At 40.8% G+C, this 18,127-nt stretch overlaps 1 protein-coding gene across 2 annotated transcripts; it reads left to right on the top strand.

Moving 5' to 3' along the window:
- Positions 1–7,274: 7,274 nt before the first annotated feature.
- LOC108039884 (integrin alpha-PS3) lies at positions 7,275–18,043 on the top strand. Of its 2 annotated transcripts, none has more exons than XM_017117049.1 (8): positions 7,275–7,948; positions 13,795–14,782; positions 14,870–14,972; positions 15,035–15,619; positions 15,678–15,807; positions 16,034–16,396; positions 16,461–17,343; positions 17,413–18,043. In XM_017117049.1, the coding sequence occupies exons 1-8, from the start codon at positions 7,758–7,760 to the stop codon at positions 17,515–17,517; spliced, it is 3,348 nt and encodes a 1,115-aa protein (XP_016972538.1). In that variant the 5' UTR covers positions 7,275–7,757; the 3' UTR covers positions 17,518–18,043. The 2 variants fall into 2 exon arrangements, with proteins under 2 accessions (XP_016972538.1, XP_016972539.1); XM_017117050.1 differs by lacking the exon at positions 7,275–7,948 and adding an exon at positions 11,842–12,217.
- Positions 18,044–18,127: the final 84 nt, after the last annotated feature.

Genomic DNA, 18,127 nt, shown 5'->3' with positions numbered 1-18,127 from the left:
TACATACGTTTCCTTAATCCTAACGATCTATTTTTTAATTTCTATAATAATCTGAATTGAATGCACTAAAGTTCTTTATTTCGAAGCATTTTAAAATTGCATTTAATATTCCCAGTTCATATACTTTCGATTTGATTTTATGAATGAAATTAGCCATCACATATTCCTTCCCTTGTTTTTGTTTCCGCCCGTCAGAATAAATCAAATGTCTCGAGCACATCAAAGCGCGATTTATGACATTTGAACTGCCAGCGGAAATGAATGAATGGTCTTCGAAATAATTTGGCTATAAATACGCTCATTTCCCCGTATTCAATTATGCAAATCCATCCGACAACGTTGCGTATGCGTAATATTGCCGAGTTCAGCTATCTTTGACATTTCTCACGATAATTAGTACTAACCAGTGGGCGGAAGGCGGTGGGTGGTTCAAGGGGGCGTGTCTCAGGTAGGCGTGGGGCAGCTTAAGTGACGGCAATTTGCGGTGCCTCAAGGATATTCGATGACAAAAAGAAATTGCTTTGTATTAAGCCGTCTGCCTGTGTCTAGACTGATTTCCATAGCCCATGTGTGGTGTATACACATATATTTAGAGTCTGTGTGTAGTGGGAGGAAGGGGGGGAGGAGAGGAAGGGGGAGCTGTGTGTAATAGTCCGCTTAGGCTTGCCATGCTGTCGGCACTTTACATCAAAGTAAAGCCATTGCAATTGGCTAGACAGCGCCTTATAATCCTCTGCCGTTAGTTGGCTGTGTGTTTCGTTCCCGAACTCCATTCATACGCACTTGCTTTGGGATCTGCTGCGGTTTGGTAATGGATAGTGCTGACCAGCTAGCACAATTGGCCCATGAATGATTAATTGGGTTTGGTGTTGCTTGGCCAGCGAAGGGAGCCCAAGAATCTTGGCCAAAACTAAGCTATGTGATTTTTCTCTGGACAGCATTTCCGATCGCCGCGCCCACTTATTCAGTTTATTTTTATTTCACTTTTAGTACGTGCTGCCTTTTAAATAGTTTAATGCATTGTTTTATGGCCGAGTGACTCATTTCCTTGCCAGCTCAGTGATAGGCCATATGAGTTCATATTGATGTGTTTACAAGTCCAAAATCCGGAAAAATTCACTTTTATTTCTGTTTTTTGATCAAAACCCTGGGAAATAATGGTCAAATCTTGGAATGTCATACCTCGCTGAATTCGTTGTAAAATTTCCAATCGATTGGCATTTACAGCTCAAAAATTTTATTTTTGACCCTTATGAAAAATGCGAAAATCGGTCAAAAAATAAATTGTACCAAATCAACATGGAACTGATTGTATAGGTTCTCAGCTGCACAAAACAGTCATTCTTTTGGCTGTGCGTTTTATTTTGGCAAAGCTACAACAGAATAACCCTTTAAAAATGTGTTTTAAATATATGTTTTTGATAGCCAAAAACCAGAAATAAAACAGCTCCTTTTTCAGTTTTTTAACCAAAACCCTTGGAAATAATGGCCAGATCTTGGAATGTCATACCTCGTTGAATTCGTTACAAAATTTCCAATCGAATGGTATACTCAGATCGAAAATTTTATTTTTGGCCATATTTGGGAAAAAATCAAGTGTTACCCCTTATAAAAAATGCGAAAATTGGTCAAAAAATGAAATTTACCAAATCCACCTGGAATCGATTGTGTAGGCTGTCAGCTACACAAAACAGTCATTCTTTTGGCTGTGCCTCTTATTTTGGCAAAGATACAATGAAAAACCCTTAAAAAATGTGTTTTAAATATATGTTTTTGATGGCAAAAATCCAAAAAAAAACAGCTTGTTTTTTCAGTTTTTTAATCAAAACCCTTGGAAATAATGGCCAGATCTTGGAATGTCATATCTCGTTGAATTCGTTACAAAATTTCCAATCGAATGGTATACTCAGATCAAAAATTTTATTTTTGGCCATATTTAGGAAAAAATCAAGTGTTATCCCTTATGAAAAATACGAAAATCGCTAAAAAATAAATTTTATCAAAACAACATGGAATGGATAGTTTAGGACTTCAGATGCATATAACTGTCATTATTTTTCCATTAATTCTTGATTTGACCAAATTATGGGTTATTTTGTGGAAAAAGTTGATTATAAAGTCAACAATTTTGTTGTACAATTTTTGAATGACATGGATAACTTTTATGATGGTGATAACTAACTTTAAATCCATTATATATTTTAAACCGCCTTATTTTCAAATTTCGATAACAGATACTAGAAACATTGACTATCGAAAAAGCGGTATTTATTTTTCAGTATTCGAAATCTTTTACTACGATGGCGACATCTACCTTTGAGGAAATGGAACAGTGGCGTCTACTACCTGGAACAGTGGCGACATCTATCTCTGAGGCAACAAACTACGCCTCCTATCTGGCAACGTCATGCTCAACTGCCTCTGGGCAATTTGAAATTTCGACTTATAATCCTGTAATCTTTAAACAATGTTAATATATTGATAATCATTTAATGGTAACACATTTAATTGTAAGAATGACATAATATTTTAAAATTACCGGCATCCAGTTTTTGGATATTAATTGATGCCGAAATATCAAAAATAATTTATTATGTTAATGGTAATGTTGATTAGTTGGAAAATTAATAAATATAATTAACATATTTTAAACTTTTGGAAGTTTAACAACCTTCTGTTTAAAAAATTTAAGCTATGTTTATTTAATTTATTCCGAAAATTACCTTTTATTATCAAGATACTGCATGTAATTGTATTCAAATGTTTTTATATATACACATAAGAATTTACGTATGCATACGTTCTCCAGATTTTAAGCCTAATTATGTAAAAAACCATAAACGAAGGAGTAAGTCTTTGCTGGGAGTTCCAAATGTGTGCAGTGGCTGTGTATTCATAAATCCGAAGAAAATCCAAACGGCAGCTGCGACCGCAGCTAATCACGTTCTTAGCCGGTCATGATTTGAATATTAATTCTGGTGGCAGTTCTGGGCAGGCGACGACAGGCACTCGTTGTTTTTATGTGATGTGTAAGGAGCATTTAACAGATAGTGTGATTGTTTTATGACGACAACGTGCCGGGCTCAACGAACGAGTGCCAATGGCAACACTAAATATGACAATTACCACTGCCGATCTTACGGATCGAAATGGCTCATTTGCAGCGACATTGTGGCATTCAAGATACGAGATTGTTTTTCAGCCAACCCTGAACCAAAATCAAAAAAATCAAAAAAAAAACGACTTAAGCTGACATTAAGCGTATCAATTACATGTATTTCGGTTACTCCCTGATGGTGAAGTGCAATCCCACATCTCACATTACCCACTTGACATATATTTCGGTTCGGCATTCAAGAAGAATCGGAGATGGAGAGCCCAGTTCACAACCGGAAGGCAAGCGGAATGATATTTTGTGTTCATTCATTGTTTTACGACTCTATCGCAGTGAAAGTGTTTCGCTGGATAACGCTGTTTTATGACTTTATGATTTTTCGCATGAAAGGTGGCATTATGTGGGCGTCGTCTGCCACTCATTCGGCCTCCGATATTTAGGCCAGTAGATCAATTACGAACTGGCCGTTTTTAATGAGCCCAACCTGTCGCCGGCGCTTGGTCATAACTCGAAATTGGAAGGGTTGCTTGGTCATTAGTTTTACGACCCAGTCTCTCTAGTTAACCAAATTTCCTTGAGGATCACTAATATGCAATAATTTTATTCTCTGGATTGCATTGAATTATTTTCCTTTGGAGGGTAAACAAACCCCTTTATCATATTATTTATATTTTGATGACGTCATAGGAAGGCGAACACCTGCATTGATTCACGGACGTGTTCAGTTTTTTTTTACACTTCCTTTTGACATTTATGCCTGAAAGTCCAAATAAGGCGCCGCAGTTCTGCGCCTCAATCGCACGTCGTCGATTCGGTAAATATCCATATATGTACATTGTACACTTCACAAAAAGAACCATCTTTTTAACCTTTAAAAAAGGAGAAATGATTGATTTCCGGTTCACAAATGTAAAATAAGTAGACTTTTTGGACCATGGTTTTCCCTGCTTAGTCACCATTGTATGCGTTTCCTTTAGTTGTACTATTTTTTCTTTAAGGTATAAAAGATTAATTAGGTGGGCAAATAAGGAAATAGTTGTCTATATTTATAGACAGTCAAACTAAAACATAATACCCAGTTTCAATTTCAATTGCCTCAAAAACCAGATTAAAACAAATTGATCAACCTTTAGATTTTTATTATAAACGATTTCCTAACTAAAGTGCACTTATCTCTGAAGGACTGCAAATTTGTTTAAAGATTGCCAGAGGCCAGAGGTACTTGATAAATATTGTTTTAAGTGCACTATACACCGCCACGGCTGTTATTGTTGATTTGTGAGATGCATGACGCTGCGACTCCCGTTCAACTATTTAATCACAATGTGCTGATAAATGCCCGCCGCTCACAATGCAGTTGTAACAAGTTGAGGCGATGAAACTTCCGCCAATTGTTAACGACAGATTGTAACTGGGAGCGATCCGTTTCAAGGGCAGATCCCCCATTTCATCCATTTCATAGGCCTATAAGACTGATATGAACAGTTCAATTTGCACCCTGTTTTTCTGCTGTTCGCATCTGGAGGATGGGATGTGCACCAGAAATAGCTACCCCCGATTGCGGAGGAGGTGGTGTGTGTGTGGGAGGGGAAGGGGAGGGGAGGGTCATGAACTTCAATTATGTGGCTGTTAGGGGGGCGTGGCCCCTCTGCCCCCTCTAACCCCTCCGCCCACCAGCAGGTGACGTGTTGTTGCTGCTGTTGGAATAGCTGCAATCGCTGCTGTTGCTGGCGTGCACTCATGTTGCCGGCGGGCAGCAACACATAATTGCTGTCAAATCGCCTAGCGAGCGTTTAATAGCGGCATGGCCGAAAAACACTTGCCACGCCGCATTGAAAAACCGAATTAGCTGCCCTTTTGAACTTCTTGTGTTTACTTAGGGTCTTGCCAAGCATTCGATTTTAGAACTTTTAACAAGAATTTAATTTATGAATCGAAATGGGAGCATTCGACGACTTGTGAATAGAGTTTTATGGTGGTAATCTGCTGCTGCTCTTATCGGTCGAACCAACTTCTCCAGACCTCAGAGCCCACTTTCGTTTTATTAGTTTTTATTGTTATACATTGCCTTGATAAACGGAATGGCCTGACTGTGTTGGAAATCAATTACTTGTGGGATGCACAAACACTGGGCGATCTAACCGCGGTTCTCCAGCTTATCAGGCTTGGAAAAGCGGAGGGAGGGGGGAAAAGTCAACTCAAGAACCCCCCTGCTGATCTAATTGAACCCACTGAACCACTGAACCCCGCGTGCTCGGCTCGATTTCATGTCACCGAATCGTAAAGTTAATAAATTGCGGTTACCATCCAATACCAACCTACCCCAATGTTGGGTGGATAGCGCTGCAACCGGCATGAGAGGCAAATATTATATGTGCGCTAGAGCTGATAAGCGGATTGATTGCAGTGCAAACAGGGAAATGTGGCCAAGTTCAACGACAGCGTAGAGCCACCCGTGAACCGCTCGATTCGGGTGGCTACTGGCCTGGGAATCGTGATCGGCATCCTTTATGTCCGCCATATGCTCTCCGTTTCCATTTCCACTCATCCACACACCAAAAAGTGATCACTCGGAGAAAAATTTTAAGATCATTTCAAAGATGTTAGTCTTTATAAATCTTCAAGACATAAGCCTATAGAAATAAAAATATTTCTTACAAGCAGATACTTTATTTATAAAACTCATATCTTTGGATATACAACTTTTTGTCTGAATTATAAATAGAATGTAATAATTAAAAAGAGATATCAAATGCAGCCTCAATAAGCTATAATCTACAACTCAAAGGTCTCTTCTAGACCCACTTTTGATGTGATATATAATATATGGGTTCTTGTTGCAAAGCATTCTGAATTGATATACAGTTGTATTATATGTAATAGTGAAATAAAGAAGCAACCCATTACATTAATAATAATAATACTAATAGTAATTTGTTATCATGAAATGCCAAATACGAACTGATTAGTTTTTACTGTGCAGATTTAAGTGAGCCTGCATAAAGCTCGTTGTAAATATTAATTATAACGAAATATACGAGATGATGAGGAACAAATAAGCTGGGGTTCCTTCAATAAGTATTCATAATAAAATGCGGCTCCCTGTTGGAACTCCATGGTGACAGGCGGCAAAAAGGCGACGCAGCTCGCTGTTTTCCTTCTTTTTTTTGTTTTTACACAGGCCCTCGCACTTGGGCGTGCACTTATTTATGTATGTGCGTCCGAGTGTGTGTGGCAATCGCGTAGGGGGAGTGTAAATGCAAGTGGCGTTCCGAACAAGGAGACCCACCACCCGAAAATGTCCAAAGCGGAATGCACTCAAGTCATATACCTAACTATAGGATCCCTACCAAACTGGATTATCAGGTATTCACTCCTGTTCAATACCGCTTATATTATATTGCCATTTATAGGGAATAATTGTAATTAATATTGAACATTATCCATAAATTACTAAATTATATGATGTTGCACTCAAAAGAAAAAATTTGGTATAACAGGTACTCATCCCTGTTCAATACCTGATCAATTGCACAATATTTAATTGTAAGGGTTTAAAGAAAATACCATTAGTTAAGTATACCTTCATAGGTTATTGGGCTATTTTTATTGGTATTGCTCGTTTTCAATTCCAATGCCACTGCGCAGAGATAGTAAGACTGTAATACTTAATTTTATTCGAAATAGTTAGACGTTTTTATGTAAAATCCAAGGCGGGCCAGCTTATCAGTAGTGCGTGTGAAATTAAAAACAAAATAGTCCGGTCGTAATTATTCCAAAAAAAATATATGTGAATCTCCAGAGGTGGTAACCCATAGATAAGAAGTCTAGTTCTTGAAGCAAAACACGTACATATTTTAAGCCAATGATTAAATTTTTTGAATTAAAGTAAAAAAAGGTTCAATGCTTATCAAGATGAGAAGAATTAATATTAAATCTATACTCGTTCAGAGAACGTAAAGAAGACGATTTAAAGAGTTTTACAATCGTACGCACTTTATACCTAACTCTCAGCGCTCAGAGGCATACAAATATGTATTTTGCAGGCAACAACACCATGAATCTCTCTTTCGACAACCGTGTATGGTGGATAGTGGAATCGACGGCTGTCCAAGTCTGCTGCAGCACTTGAATTCATTTCATTTCGTTGCGAGTCGTCGGAGAGTGAAAACGTCCCGAGTTCGGTGCACCACTGATCTTTTGCCTCGGTTTTAGACTAGTGTTGCGGAAATAAAACACCATATAGTCTATATATATATATGCTACATATTAATGCAGATAGCATGGTCCAGTAGTCGTTATAGCGTGTGGTTTACAACAACTTGTCGCCGGCAAAAGTGACAAAAGCCAAACAAGTTTGGCCCGATTTTTAGCTAGATCTCGCGAGAGTATGCCGAAAGCCGGCTGGGCTTAATTAAATTAATATAATTTCGGGAGAACGCCGCCGCCAACCCAGCGATCTCGAGTGTGTGAGTGTTTCAATTAAATTCAATAAATCATAAATAAGTGAGTGCCGAGCAACCCAAAACGGATCCTGTTTTAGTGGTGTGGCTCTCTGGCGCAATTGTGATTTATTGGCCGCCGAGGAGGGGAGTGCAATTACGAAATTACGAATGCGAAACGTTAATTTTGATGAGTTCCAATGAAAGTTGAATCGAAAATGTTCGCTGTCATATTCTTCGCCCTTGTGGCCCATCTGCCATCGCAGATTGAAGCCTTCAATTTCATGCCCCGAGCGAGCATGGTGATAAACACCCCAACGAATTTGAAGTTCTTCATGAACCAAACTCGGAGCTCCTATTTTGGATACACACTCGTCATTCGTGAAACCAGGTGAGTGTTGCTATTGCCCATTTTCCAGCTGGGGATCGCCGTAAATATTTGCATACATGTAGGGAGTGTGAAACTTTGTTACTCCACCCGATAGTGTTTGACTTGGCGCAAGACAAGCGAGGGCTTTCAATTCGGAGCCAACACCTTTGTCAATATTTTGAAACTTCTGGCACACGGAAATGAAACACCGAAGCTTGCGAAAGGGGATCAACAGAAGTGGCAGCTCGACAAAATTAGTATAGTTGTTGGGCGTTTTATTGGCACTTAACACTTTGCACAGCAATTAAAATGTTATTTTCGCCTAGTCGTAAATGGATGCTCCGCACACATGGACAAATGAAAGTAGATCGAATTTCAGGACAATACTAATGGCATGACGAAAAAAAACCCAGCTTGAAAACCTCTCGAAAACAATACCACTTCAGTCTGAAATTTCTAAAAATAACAAAAAACTGGCTACTTCAACTTCAATTGCCATCGGTTACAATCGCCACAGATCTGAGAGATCGCGACTCTGTCTTGAACAATTGACAAACCCGAACACTTTTTAGTGAGCCGGGGCGACCTACATATCATATATGATATGTAGACCCGATGGCGGCGACTTTAGCTTGGAGTACGGCCCCAGAAATGACATCACACACCTCAACCGGCGCCACAAATCACAGTTTATTGAGTGAGAAGAAAGTGGGCAGATCGAGGTCCAGATACTCTGCTTGAGATACATTTGGAAATAGACTTCTTAAGGTTCAGATGCTCTGCTTGAGATACATTTGGAAATAGACTTCTTAAGGTTCAGATACTCTGCTTGAGATACATTTGGAAATTGACTTCTTGAGGTACTAACCATAATGATGTTTAAAGAGCTAACACCTTTTATTCGCTGATGAAAAAGCTAGAATCTTTATTCTCTTATATTCCACAATCAACTGTAGAGTATCTGTAAGCTGACTATTTAAATTTATTTGCCAAAATCCAGGCCACAGCCTCAGAAACAACACTTTTGTTTTTTTTTACCTGACGAGTACATCCATATCTTGTTTTAATTCTGGCCATCAGCAAACCTAGTTAAAATGCAGTACTCGTACGTGATCATAACGAGCTGGCTTTTGACCATATTTTATTTCCATAAACCTGGATGGGTAATTTGGAACTTCCTCTACAGTGCCCACTTCCCCCCTTGTTTTTTTATTACCAGCACTTTAAAGCCCAAAATACCCATGACTGTTGGCCATTACGTAGAGCGCCTAATTATGTACGGAAATTGCGCGTAAAATCACGACAAGCTGTAATTTATTTCCCATCAATTGGAGTTGGCTGAAACAAAGAAAAAAAATGTAAGGTTTGTTTATGGTTTGTTTCGATGTATCTGCTGATAAAGAGGGCTGAAATCGGAATAAAATGTAGCGAAGAGTGCACTCACTCACTGGCTGTTTCCCAATACCTCCTGCATTCTGGCGAAATGAGTCACAAATGTTTCCAATCCGATTTGGAGGCGATGGCGTCTGCAGACCCACCCTCCTTGTTCCGATCCCCGCCAGAACTCCCCCGACCAGCTGACACCACACACAAATATTTTAGTCGCCTTACTCTGGGTCATTAAACCGAATTCCGAAAACAGAAAACAAAACTGAAGACTCCGCAACGGAAAACGGTGCAGCATGGTTGCTTTTGTTCTTAACATTTGATGACCGCAAGCTGCAGCGTTTCTTTGTTTTTTGGTTTTGTTTTCTTTCGCCGATGGAGATGATGGCACGGGAGATTTGTGTGGTCCGCAACATGGCTTATTGTCCGCTCACATAAACAGTAAACAGTTCCTTGTTCGGCATTTAAACAAAGCGCCACCACCTCGCTCATCTTCTGCCCAAGAACTTACATTGAAAGACAGAAATATAGCTTTATATCCAATTGTTTTTCATTTAAAAAAAGATTTTTCAATTTTTGGAATTTTTTTGGTATAAATATTTTCAATAAATTAGGAGTAAGGTGTTTGGATATCAACATATACTTACTTACAGTTTTATTAAATTCATTCAATCTTAAATTTAATTCATTTATAATATTTTATTTTCTGTCTCTAGTTTTCTTAGAAAATACATACAATGAACAATCCATAACAAAGTACATTAAGAACTTAAGTTTAGACCCACAAATGAAATATAAATGTTGAATACAAAATACAAACTAGTCACTAAAATGTATAAATAGAAAAGAAACTAATTTGAAATTTATGAGGTGCATCTTTTGTTCCAATAATTTGAACTCGGCTGTATTTATGCACAAAGGCCGCGGCAAAAGTGGGGATGGGGGTCATGTGCGAGTGCAAGACATGGTTTACATGGTCATGAGTCATGTCTTGGGGAAATACGTAAGCGACAACTTTTGTAGTTTTGTATTAAAACTCAGACATGCCGAATTTTTACAATTTCTCCGCCTCCATTGAAGTGAAAACAAATGTTTGCTGACTGTTTTCGGGCTAACTTTACCTATATATCTTTTTTTACTTGGAGCATAAACAAGTTGTATATCAGGTAGCCAAAGTGACGTGTGCTTGTTACTGGCCTAACTCAATATCTTGACAATTTTTTTAGTGATTGGCGTTTTTTTCACGCATGCAATCAAGCTCAAACTATTTGTTTGTGGATAAAGTTACGTCTGAAATCAGGCCAGGGAATAAAGGCAGTCTTGGTGAGTCATCCAACTGACTGAGATACGATCCGGAGAAAACTTGTATATTGATGTAGATGCAGTTGTATGAACAATAAAAAGTAAATCAACAAGCTAGCGGAGGTCAAACTGATGCTTGGGAATTATTCTATGCTAAGTCTTATTGAAATCATATTGTTTATTATCTGAGGTAAAACAAAGTAATAAGGCCTTTTATTTTACTGAACTTAATGATGGTTAAAAAAATATAATACCTGTTTTATGAGGACACAATTGCATTATTAAATTGGAATTAAATTATTATTTATGTTTTTCCCCTTTCAAGAACATTTGCTTTATTGACGTTTATCAATTTATGCACTATCAATTTTTTCTGCATATATTATTTTTTTTGTTGTAGTAAAGTCCTCTTTTATTTGAACTGTGAGAAACTTTTTTACAATCAATTGGGTTGGCATGAGTCAGTCTAAATGGCTGATTAAAAAACACTTGCTTCTGTTATAAAACAAATTGTAATTTAATTTTCTTCAGAGAAAATCAGAATGGGAATCTGAGTCAGGAAAATATATACATTTGTACCTATAATAGTTTAGTTAAGAAAAATGAAAACTAGAAACTAGAACTACAAAAAAGATTAAAAAGCTTATTTTAATTAAATTCCTGATCATCCAAAAAATGAGACCAATCTTCTTAGTACCCAATACCCGATAAAAAACGAAACCCAAATTTCCAAAATGTTAAATTCTATATGGAGTTATCATAATAACAAACAATTTTGGAAATTTTTGCCGAATATGTTTTTGAATGTGTATGTGTTAAAATTTCAAGGTTTAATAAATTCAGCATATCAGCATTTTTTACAGTTCAGATGTTGGCTTTTGATTATTGTTGATCCGATAAATAATATTTGCTATGAGTCAGTCTTTGTGTCTTCTTGAAAAAATAATCATTTTGTTTTCTTATAACTTAAAGTAGTACCCATGAAAAGTCCGAATTCGGCAAGACAAGCGTTTTGAAGATGGAATTCACGCCACTCCCACGAGAGCCGCGAACGGTACTGTGAGTTAACCTGGCCAAAAAGAGCGGGTCCCTCGCAGCTTTTGGATGTCGGGGGATCCACGAGCGCCAGTCGATTGCTCTCTCGTCATCGCCACCGAGTGGTAAAGTGGAAAAGTGCTGGTCGATGGGTTGCTTAGGAAATGCTGCTCAGATAGTAGCATTCAGACATTCGATCGGAACGGCTGTATTCCATATTTGTCGGCGGAGTTGCGGGTTGAGTCACACAAACGAAAGTGATAATACATAAAGACGTTAAGATAATACAGCCGTCGATCGCGTGGCTCAGCGTTTTAACCAGTTAAATAATCGTGGTCGATAGAAAAAGAAAGCTCTTCTTTTTCGCTTTAAAACTGCATAGATGGCGCGGCAAGGTCGCGAATTCTGGGTGGTGCTGGTGGTGCTGTGGTTCTCGATATACCAGTGCAATGCCTTTAACCTTTCGCCACGACCCAACAGGGAGATATTGGATCCCCAGTTCGCCACCACAATGCCCAAGTTGCGTGCGTCATATTTCGGATTCACGATGAGCCTGCGACCCAATGGGTAAGCTCCCGCATCTTCAGTTTACCCACTCCAAATAAACGGGGAGTAAACAGGTTGTGAGCGATGATTCACGCTTGAAAATGGCAATCGAATAGTAGCTGTAAAACTGAATGAACTTTTTTGAAAATGCTCCGGCAGCCACAAAAAAAAAGTGTCAAAAAAAAAGACATTTTTACCACTTAATGCCTTCAGCAAACGATGAAGTCATACTCTTAATATCAATTATCTAAACATACCGAGGAGGTGTAGTCAAGTACATAATGTATGTGTACATAAATGGTTTTAATGGAGATAGCAAGCTCGATTGTATGGGGTACGAACTGGAAGTTATGAAAAAATTTGCAACGATGCACGTCCGAACCTTTGTTGGCTTAATAAGTCAGCTATTTAGGGTGGAGTTCGCTCATTCCTATAACGTTTAGAATCGTCAATGCCAATTTGTTATCAGCCAACGTAGCCTGCCTCGCTTCGTTTTTTTTTAACGATTTACGATAAGATTGCCGCTGTCACAGTGAAGTTCCGCTAAGGCGGCAGCACCAGTGATAAGCCGCCGCCCAAATGCACATAAGTAGCTCTCGGGCAGAACTTACAAGTATGTTTCAGAATGATTACACATTCAGGTTGATTGGTCCCCTACATCTTATCGAATTTCCATTGCCAGCCACTTTACGGACCGCCTGTCATTGAGTTCGGCGGAAAAGTCGACTAATAGATGAGACATTCCCAATAAATTGTCTTTATTGTCTGACTAATACGAATAAAGGGAACGTAACAATATACCTTACATTTTCATTTCGTTTTTGGGTTGGCTTCTTGCCAGGCAAAATCATAGAGAAATATATCACTCTACTACTCTATTATAAAAACAAATATGGTAGCCTTTTTCAAGATACTTAAGTTATGTACAAAATACATTATGTGCCATTGCATATTTATTTTCGTGACTTATCTGTTGGTAAATATTGAAAGAACTCTGTCAAGGCCTTTATTTGGAAATGAGTTTTTTTAAAGTGTTAAATACATAATTGTTATGTTTGCTTCATTTTTGCTTGCAAGTAGCGCAGTTGTAAAGTTGTGTACTTGCAAAATAATCTTCAGTAATAATAAATTAAAACCTCTTCAAAATATTACAAAAAGCTCTTAAATTATTAAAGAATTAAAGAAGAATTATGAAAAACAAATTGGGAAAACAAAAGAAAGGGGTTATCAATATTTTTTAAAAAGAAGTACTAAGTGTAGGGGTATGATATGATATCCCCAAAGATATAATTTGACACCGTTGAATATATAGTTGAATAGTTAATAGCTTCTATTTAATTATAAGTCCTGGTCACAATCACTGCTGGATGTCAACTGATCTCGCACTCCGCTCAGAACTCGCTCCAATCCCCAACTCTCTGATAGAGTTTGAGAGCGATGAGAGCACAAGAGAGAGAGAGAGCCCAGCGAGAGTAAGCTCTACAACAACAACAACTAAGGAATACAGTAGTTTATACATACTAATAGGTAGCAATCCTGCTACATAATTATATTATTTTGGATTTGTCTAAAATTGCTTCTTTCATCTGTAATTTCAGCATCATTGTGGGAGCTCCTCGTGCTCAATCCACATTAGAATCGCAGCGCAACATCAACGAGACTGGTGCGATCTACAGGTGCTCTCTGACGAACGGTATCTGCAGTCCGTATGTCCTGGATCCGAAAGGGGATGTTGATGCTCCATTCAACGAGTACACCTTTGACTCGGTGCGCAAGGACTTCCAGTGGCTGGGAGGAGCGATGGACGGCGGGACGAAGGACAGTGACAAACTGCTCGTGTGTGCCCCCCGGTTATACGCGCCCAGCGCCAGGGACTACCACCTGCACGGTGTGTGCTACTGGGTCCAGGACACACTGGCCAGTACTCCGGAGCACGTCACCCGCATCTCTCCACTCCGCCTGAAGTCACTGCAGGTGATCGAGGAGGAGCCAGGCAAGTCCAGCTTTAACTACATCATGGCTGAACTGGGACTGAGTGCCCATGTGGCGGATGATAACTCCAAGTTCCTGATCGGAGCCCCTGGCATCACCACGTGGAAGGGATCGGTGATCCTGTACCGACAAGTGGATCCCGTGGAAAATCCCTCCGCCAGCAGACGTGACACAAGCAAGGCGCTCCGCCGTACGGTTCGAGATGTGGACACTAACGATTATACCCCGGAGCACTATGCCCCCGAGATCCCAAAGCCCGCGAATTGGGGCCAGGAGGATGACTCGTACTTCGGCTATGCCGTGAGTTCCGGCTTCTTCGACAGCTCCAACCCGACCACCCTGCTCTACGTGGCCACCGCTCCCCAAGCCAACAAGCAATCCGGCGAGGCCTACATCTTCGATGTCCGGGGACAGAGCATCAAGAAGTTCCACGTCTTCCGGGGCGAGCAGTTTGGCGAATATTTCGGCTACTCCGTACTGGCGGAGGATCTGAATGGAGACGGCAAAACGGATGTCATCGTATCCGCTCCATATTACGCTTTCGAAGACTCCTACGACAATGGTGCCATCTATGTGTTTATCAACAAGGGCTTTGTGAGTAATAAGTGCATTACCTAATACTCTTTTTGGGTTGGGGTTTCTCTGAAACAATTCTGACTAATGCTTTTGCTATCATTGCAGTTCAACTTTGAGCGAACGATTTTACATTCGCCAATAGCCAAACAGGCGCGATTCGGAACAACTCTTTCGCGTCTGGGAGACATTAATCACGACGGATATAATGGTGGGTTTCTCAGTTGTTGTTAAGATTACTTCATTTTATGTTAATCATTTTATATTTTAAAGACGTGGCCGTGGGAGCTCCCTTTGCCGGAAACGGATCGGTGTTCATCTACCTGGGCGGCGAACTTGGACTGCGGGATCAGCCGAGTCAGCGGCTGGATGCTCCTTCCGAGCAGCCTTCCAAGTACGGATCGCACATGTTCGGCCACGGCCTCTCCCGCGGATCGGACATAGATGGCAATGGGTTCAACGACTTCGCCATCGGGGCTCCCAATGCCGAAGCAGTGTATCTATATCGTGCCTATCCCGTCGTGAAAATAATTGCCACAGTAAAGTCGGAGTCGCGGGAGATAAAGCCGGAGCAGGATAAGGTGAAGATCACCGCCTGCTACCGGTTGAGTACCACGGCCAAGGCACCGGAGGTGCAGCAGCAGGAGCTCAACATCCGGATTGCCATCGACACGCAGCTGAAGCGGGTTAAGTTCGTCCAGACGCAGACCAACGAGATGAGCTTCAAGGCGAACGCGGGTATCGGGGAGCAGTGCCAGGTGTTTGAGACACAGGTTCGCTACAGCGAGAAGGACATTTTCACGCCCATCGACCTGGCGATGCACTACGAGCTGACCAAGAAGGTTCCCGACTCGGAGGGTGAGTGTTAGGCTTCACTGTAGCAGAATACAGTGACTAATGTTATCACCTTCAATAGAGTTCTGCGAAACCTGCGTGGCTGTTGATCCGGCGGAGCCAAAGGTTTACACGGAGAAGATAATCTTTAGCACGGGCTGTGCCACCGCTGTTTGTACAGCCGATCTGCAGTTGAGGAGCAAAAATGTGGGGTAAGTCAATGTTGGGGAGCTAAATTCAAGAGAAATTGCATTGAAAGTAGGCAAAAGTTGTATTCAAAATAACCACCTAGATATCCAACGTTGTGGGTGCAGTGATTTATGGGGATCTCATAAGCTGAGCGCTTAACTTTCTTGTTTTGTTTGATTCATTAAATAAGCAAACACTCTCATTTTATCAGAGCGATGACTTATACCGTCTTACTTTTTTCTTTTCCAGCCCCATTTTTATTTTGGGCAGTGCCAATACACTCCGACTAAATTACGAGATCACCAACAACGGCGAGACAGCCTACCTGCCCCAATTCAACGTGACCAGCAGATCCCGCTTGGCCTTCGCTCAGGTTCCCGGAAACTGCAAAGTGGCCGACGCAGTTATGGTGTGCGATTTGAACCGCGGACGACCGCTGGCCAAAGGGGACAGCGATTCCGTCACCATCAGCTTCGATGTGAGCCAACTCAGCGGACAGTCGCTGATCATCCATGCAGAAGTATTCAGCACGGGATACGAGAAGAACCCCACGGACAACAGTCAGACCAACGTGATCGGCCTGAGGGAGTACACCGAGATCGATGCCAGCGGGTAAGACTCCATAAACATATTAGAAGTCACTTAAACCTAATCAAGATGCCTCATTTATTTTCAGGGGTCAGACAAACGGTCAAATCGACTTGGAGCACTACAGTAACTCCGCGGAAATCGTCAACAACTACGAGATCAAGAGCAACGGGCCCAGTATCATCGAGCAGTTGACTGTGTCCTTCTATATACCGATTGCCTATAAAGTGGCTGGCTCGACGGCAGTTATACCCATTGTTAATATATCCAGCCTGAAGATGCAGGCCACCTACGACTCCCAGTTGTTGGGCATCGATCTGTACGACCAGAACAACACCCTGCTCATCGTGGAGCCCCTTGAGGTGGCCACCACGGTCAGCGGAGGCATGGAGCGGACTGTGATCACCCAGAACGGACAGGGCTACGACATCCACACCAGCGGACATGTGCACCAGACCATGCAGGTGCTCGACCCCGACACGGTGGCCACCGCTTCCATGTCCCGAAAGCGCCGAGATCTCAAGGCCTTGACCGCCAACCGGGAGCAATATGCTCGCATCTCGAATGTGAAGGCCCACGATCTGCTGAACGAGGACTTCAAGGACAAGCTGCCGGTGAATCGCACCATCGTGTTCCATTGCCGGGATCCCTCAATGACCATCTGCGTCCGGGCCGAGATGCGCGTCCACTTTAGGCCGGAGAAATCCATTAACTTGAATATGCGCTACAAGGTGGATCTGAATGAGGTGAATGCCATACTGATGGATCCCTGGGAGTACTTTGTCATCCTCACCGACCTGAAGCTGCAGAAGAAGGGCGATCTTACGTCTAGTTCGTTTTTAATTAATCAAAGGATCGAACCGAATGTAATATCCAAGCATCTGGAGGCCGGACTGCCCATCTGGATAATAATTGTGTCCGTGATCTTTGGCCTGGTGCTGCTCTCTGCGATAAGCTATGCTCTGTACAAGGTACGTTTTGGTTGACTTTAATGGAAGATGGAAGTGATTTCTGACTTTATCTTATTTTTTTATCATTAGTTTGGCTTCTTCAATCGCGCCAAGAAGGACGAGCTGGACAGGTTGGTGCAGCAGAATCCCGTGGAGCCGGAGGCGGAAAACCTCAATAGCGGAGGGAACAACTAAGTCTGGCCGAGGGATTTCCCAGCCGAACACATCACATTCTAAATGGATGGACCAGTTACTAAATCATATTTTCAAAACGGGAAGACTACCCTTTGAAGCATTTAAGAAGCAGCGAAAAACGAAAAGCGATTTACGAAAGATCTACCTTATAGTAGTACGTGCAACCTGCAAGCCACTGAGCATTCAATGTTATTGTGGGTTTGACCTTCTAGTGGCACAAGTCTAGTGCCTTGTAATTTGTAGCTTACAACTAATTTATACGAAAGTCCCATAAGTGCTGAACCAGCCATATTGCCATTTGTTGTATATATTTATTAAACATTTTTAATTAATCATAATTGTAATGACGTAATGACGTTGTAAAGGCAGCTTTACATGGCGACGTAAAAGACTTTATTAATGTGTAAATTGTAAAAACGAAGTTAGGTTATTTTAAGCCCAAATCAGCTTGTTTAGAACCTACTCTTGTATTATACTAGATTATTAAAGTGATGAAGAATGAATAAAAATGAAAGAGAAACAAAGACACGTTGGAAAAATGTTATTTTCTTTTCAAGGTTCGGGTATTATTAAGCATGGAATTGAAAATTCAAAGATAATTCGATTTTAA

The sequence above is a fragment of the Drosophila rhopaloa genome, unplaced genomic scaffold (assembly GCF_018152115.1).
Source record: "Drosophila rhopaloa isolate 14029-0021.01 unplaced genomic scaffold, ASM1815211v1 contig_115, whole genome shotgun sequence".
Classification (NCBI taxonomy): Eukaryota; Metazoa; Arthropoda; class Insecta; order Diptera; family Drosophilidae; genus Drosophila; species Drosophila rhopaloa.
Note: the sequence above shows the minus strand (reverse complement) of the source record. Positions and strands in the feature narration are given on the sequence as shown.

Coding starts and splice junctions, on each gene's coding strand:
- LOC108039884 (XM_017117049.1), top strand. CDS start 7,758: ATGAAAGTTGAATCGAAAATGTTCGCTGTCATATTCTTCGCCCTTGTG. Junction 14,973..15,034: donor TAATCACGACGGATATAATG/GTGGGTTTCTCA, acceptor TATATTTTAAAG/ACGTGGCCGTGGGAGCTCCC. Junction 15,808..16,033: donor TTGAGGAGCAAAAATGTGGG/GTAAGTCAATGT, acceptor TTTCTTTTCCAG/CCCCATTTTTATTTTGGGCA.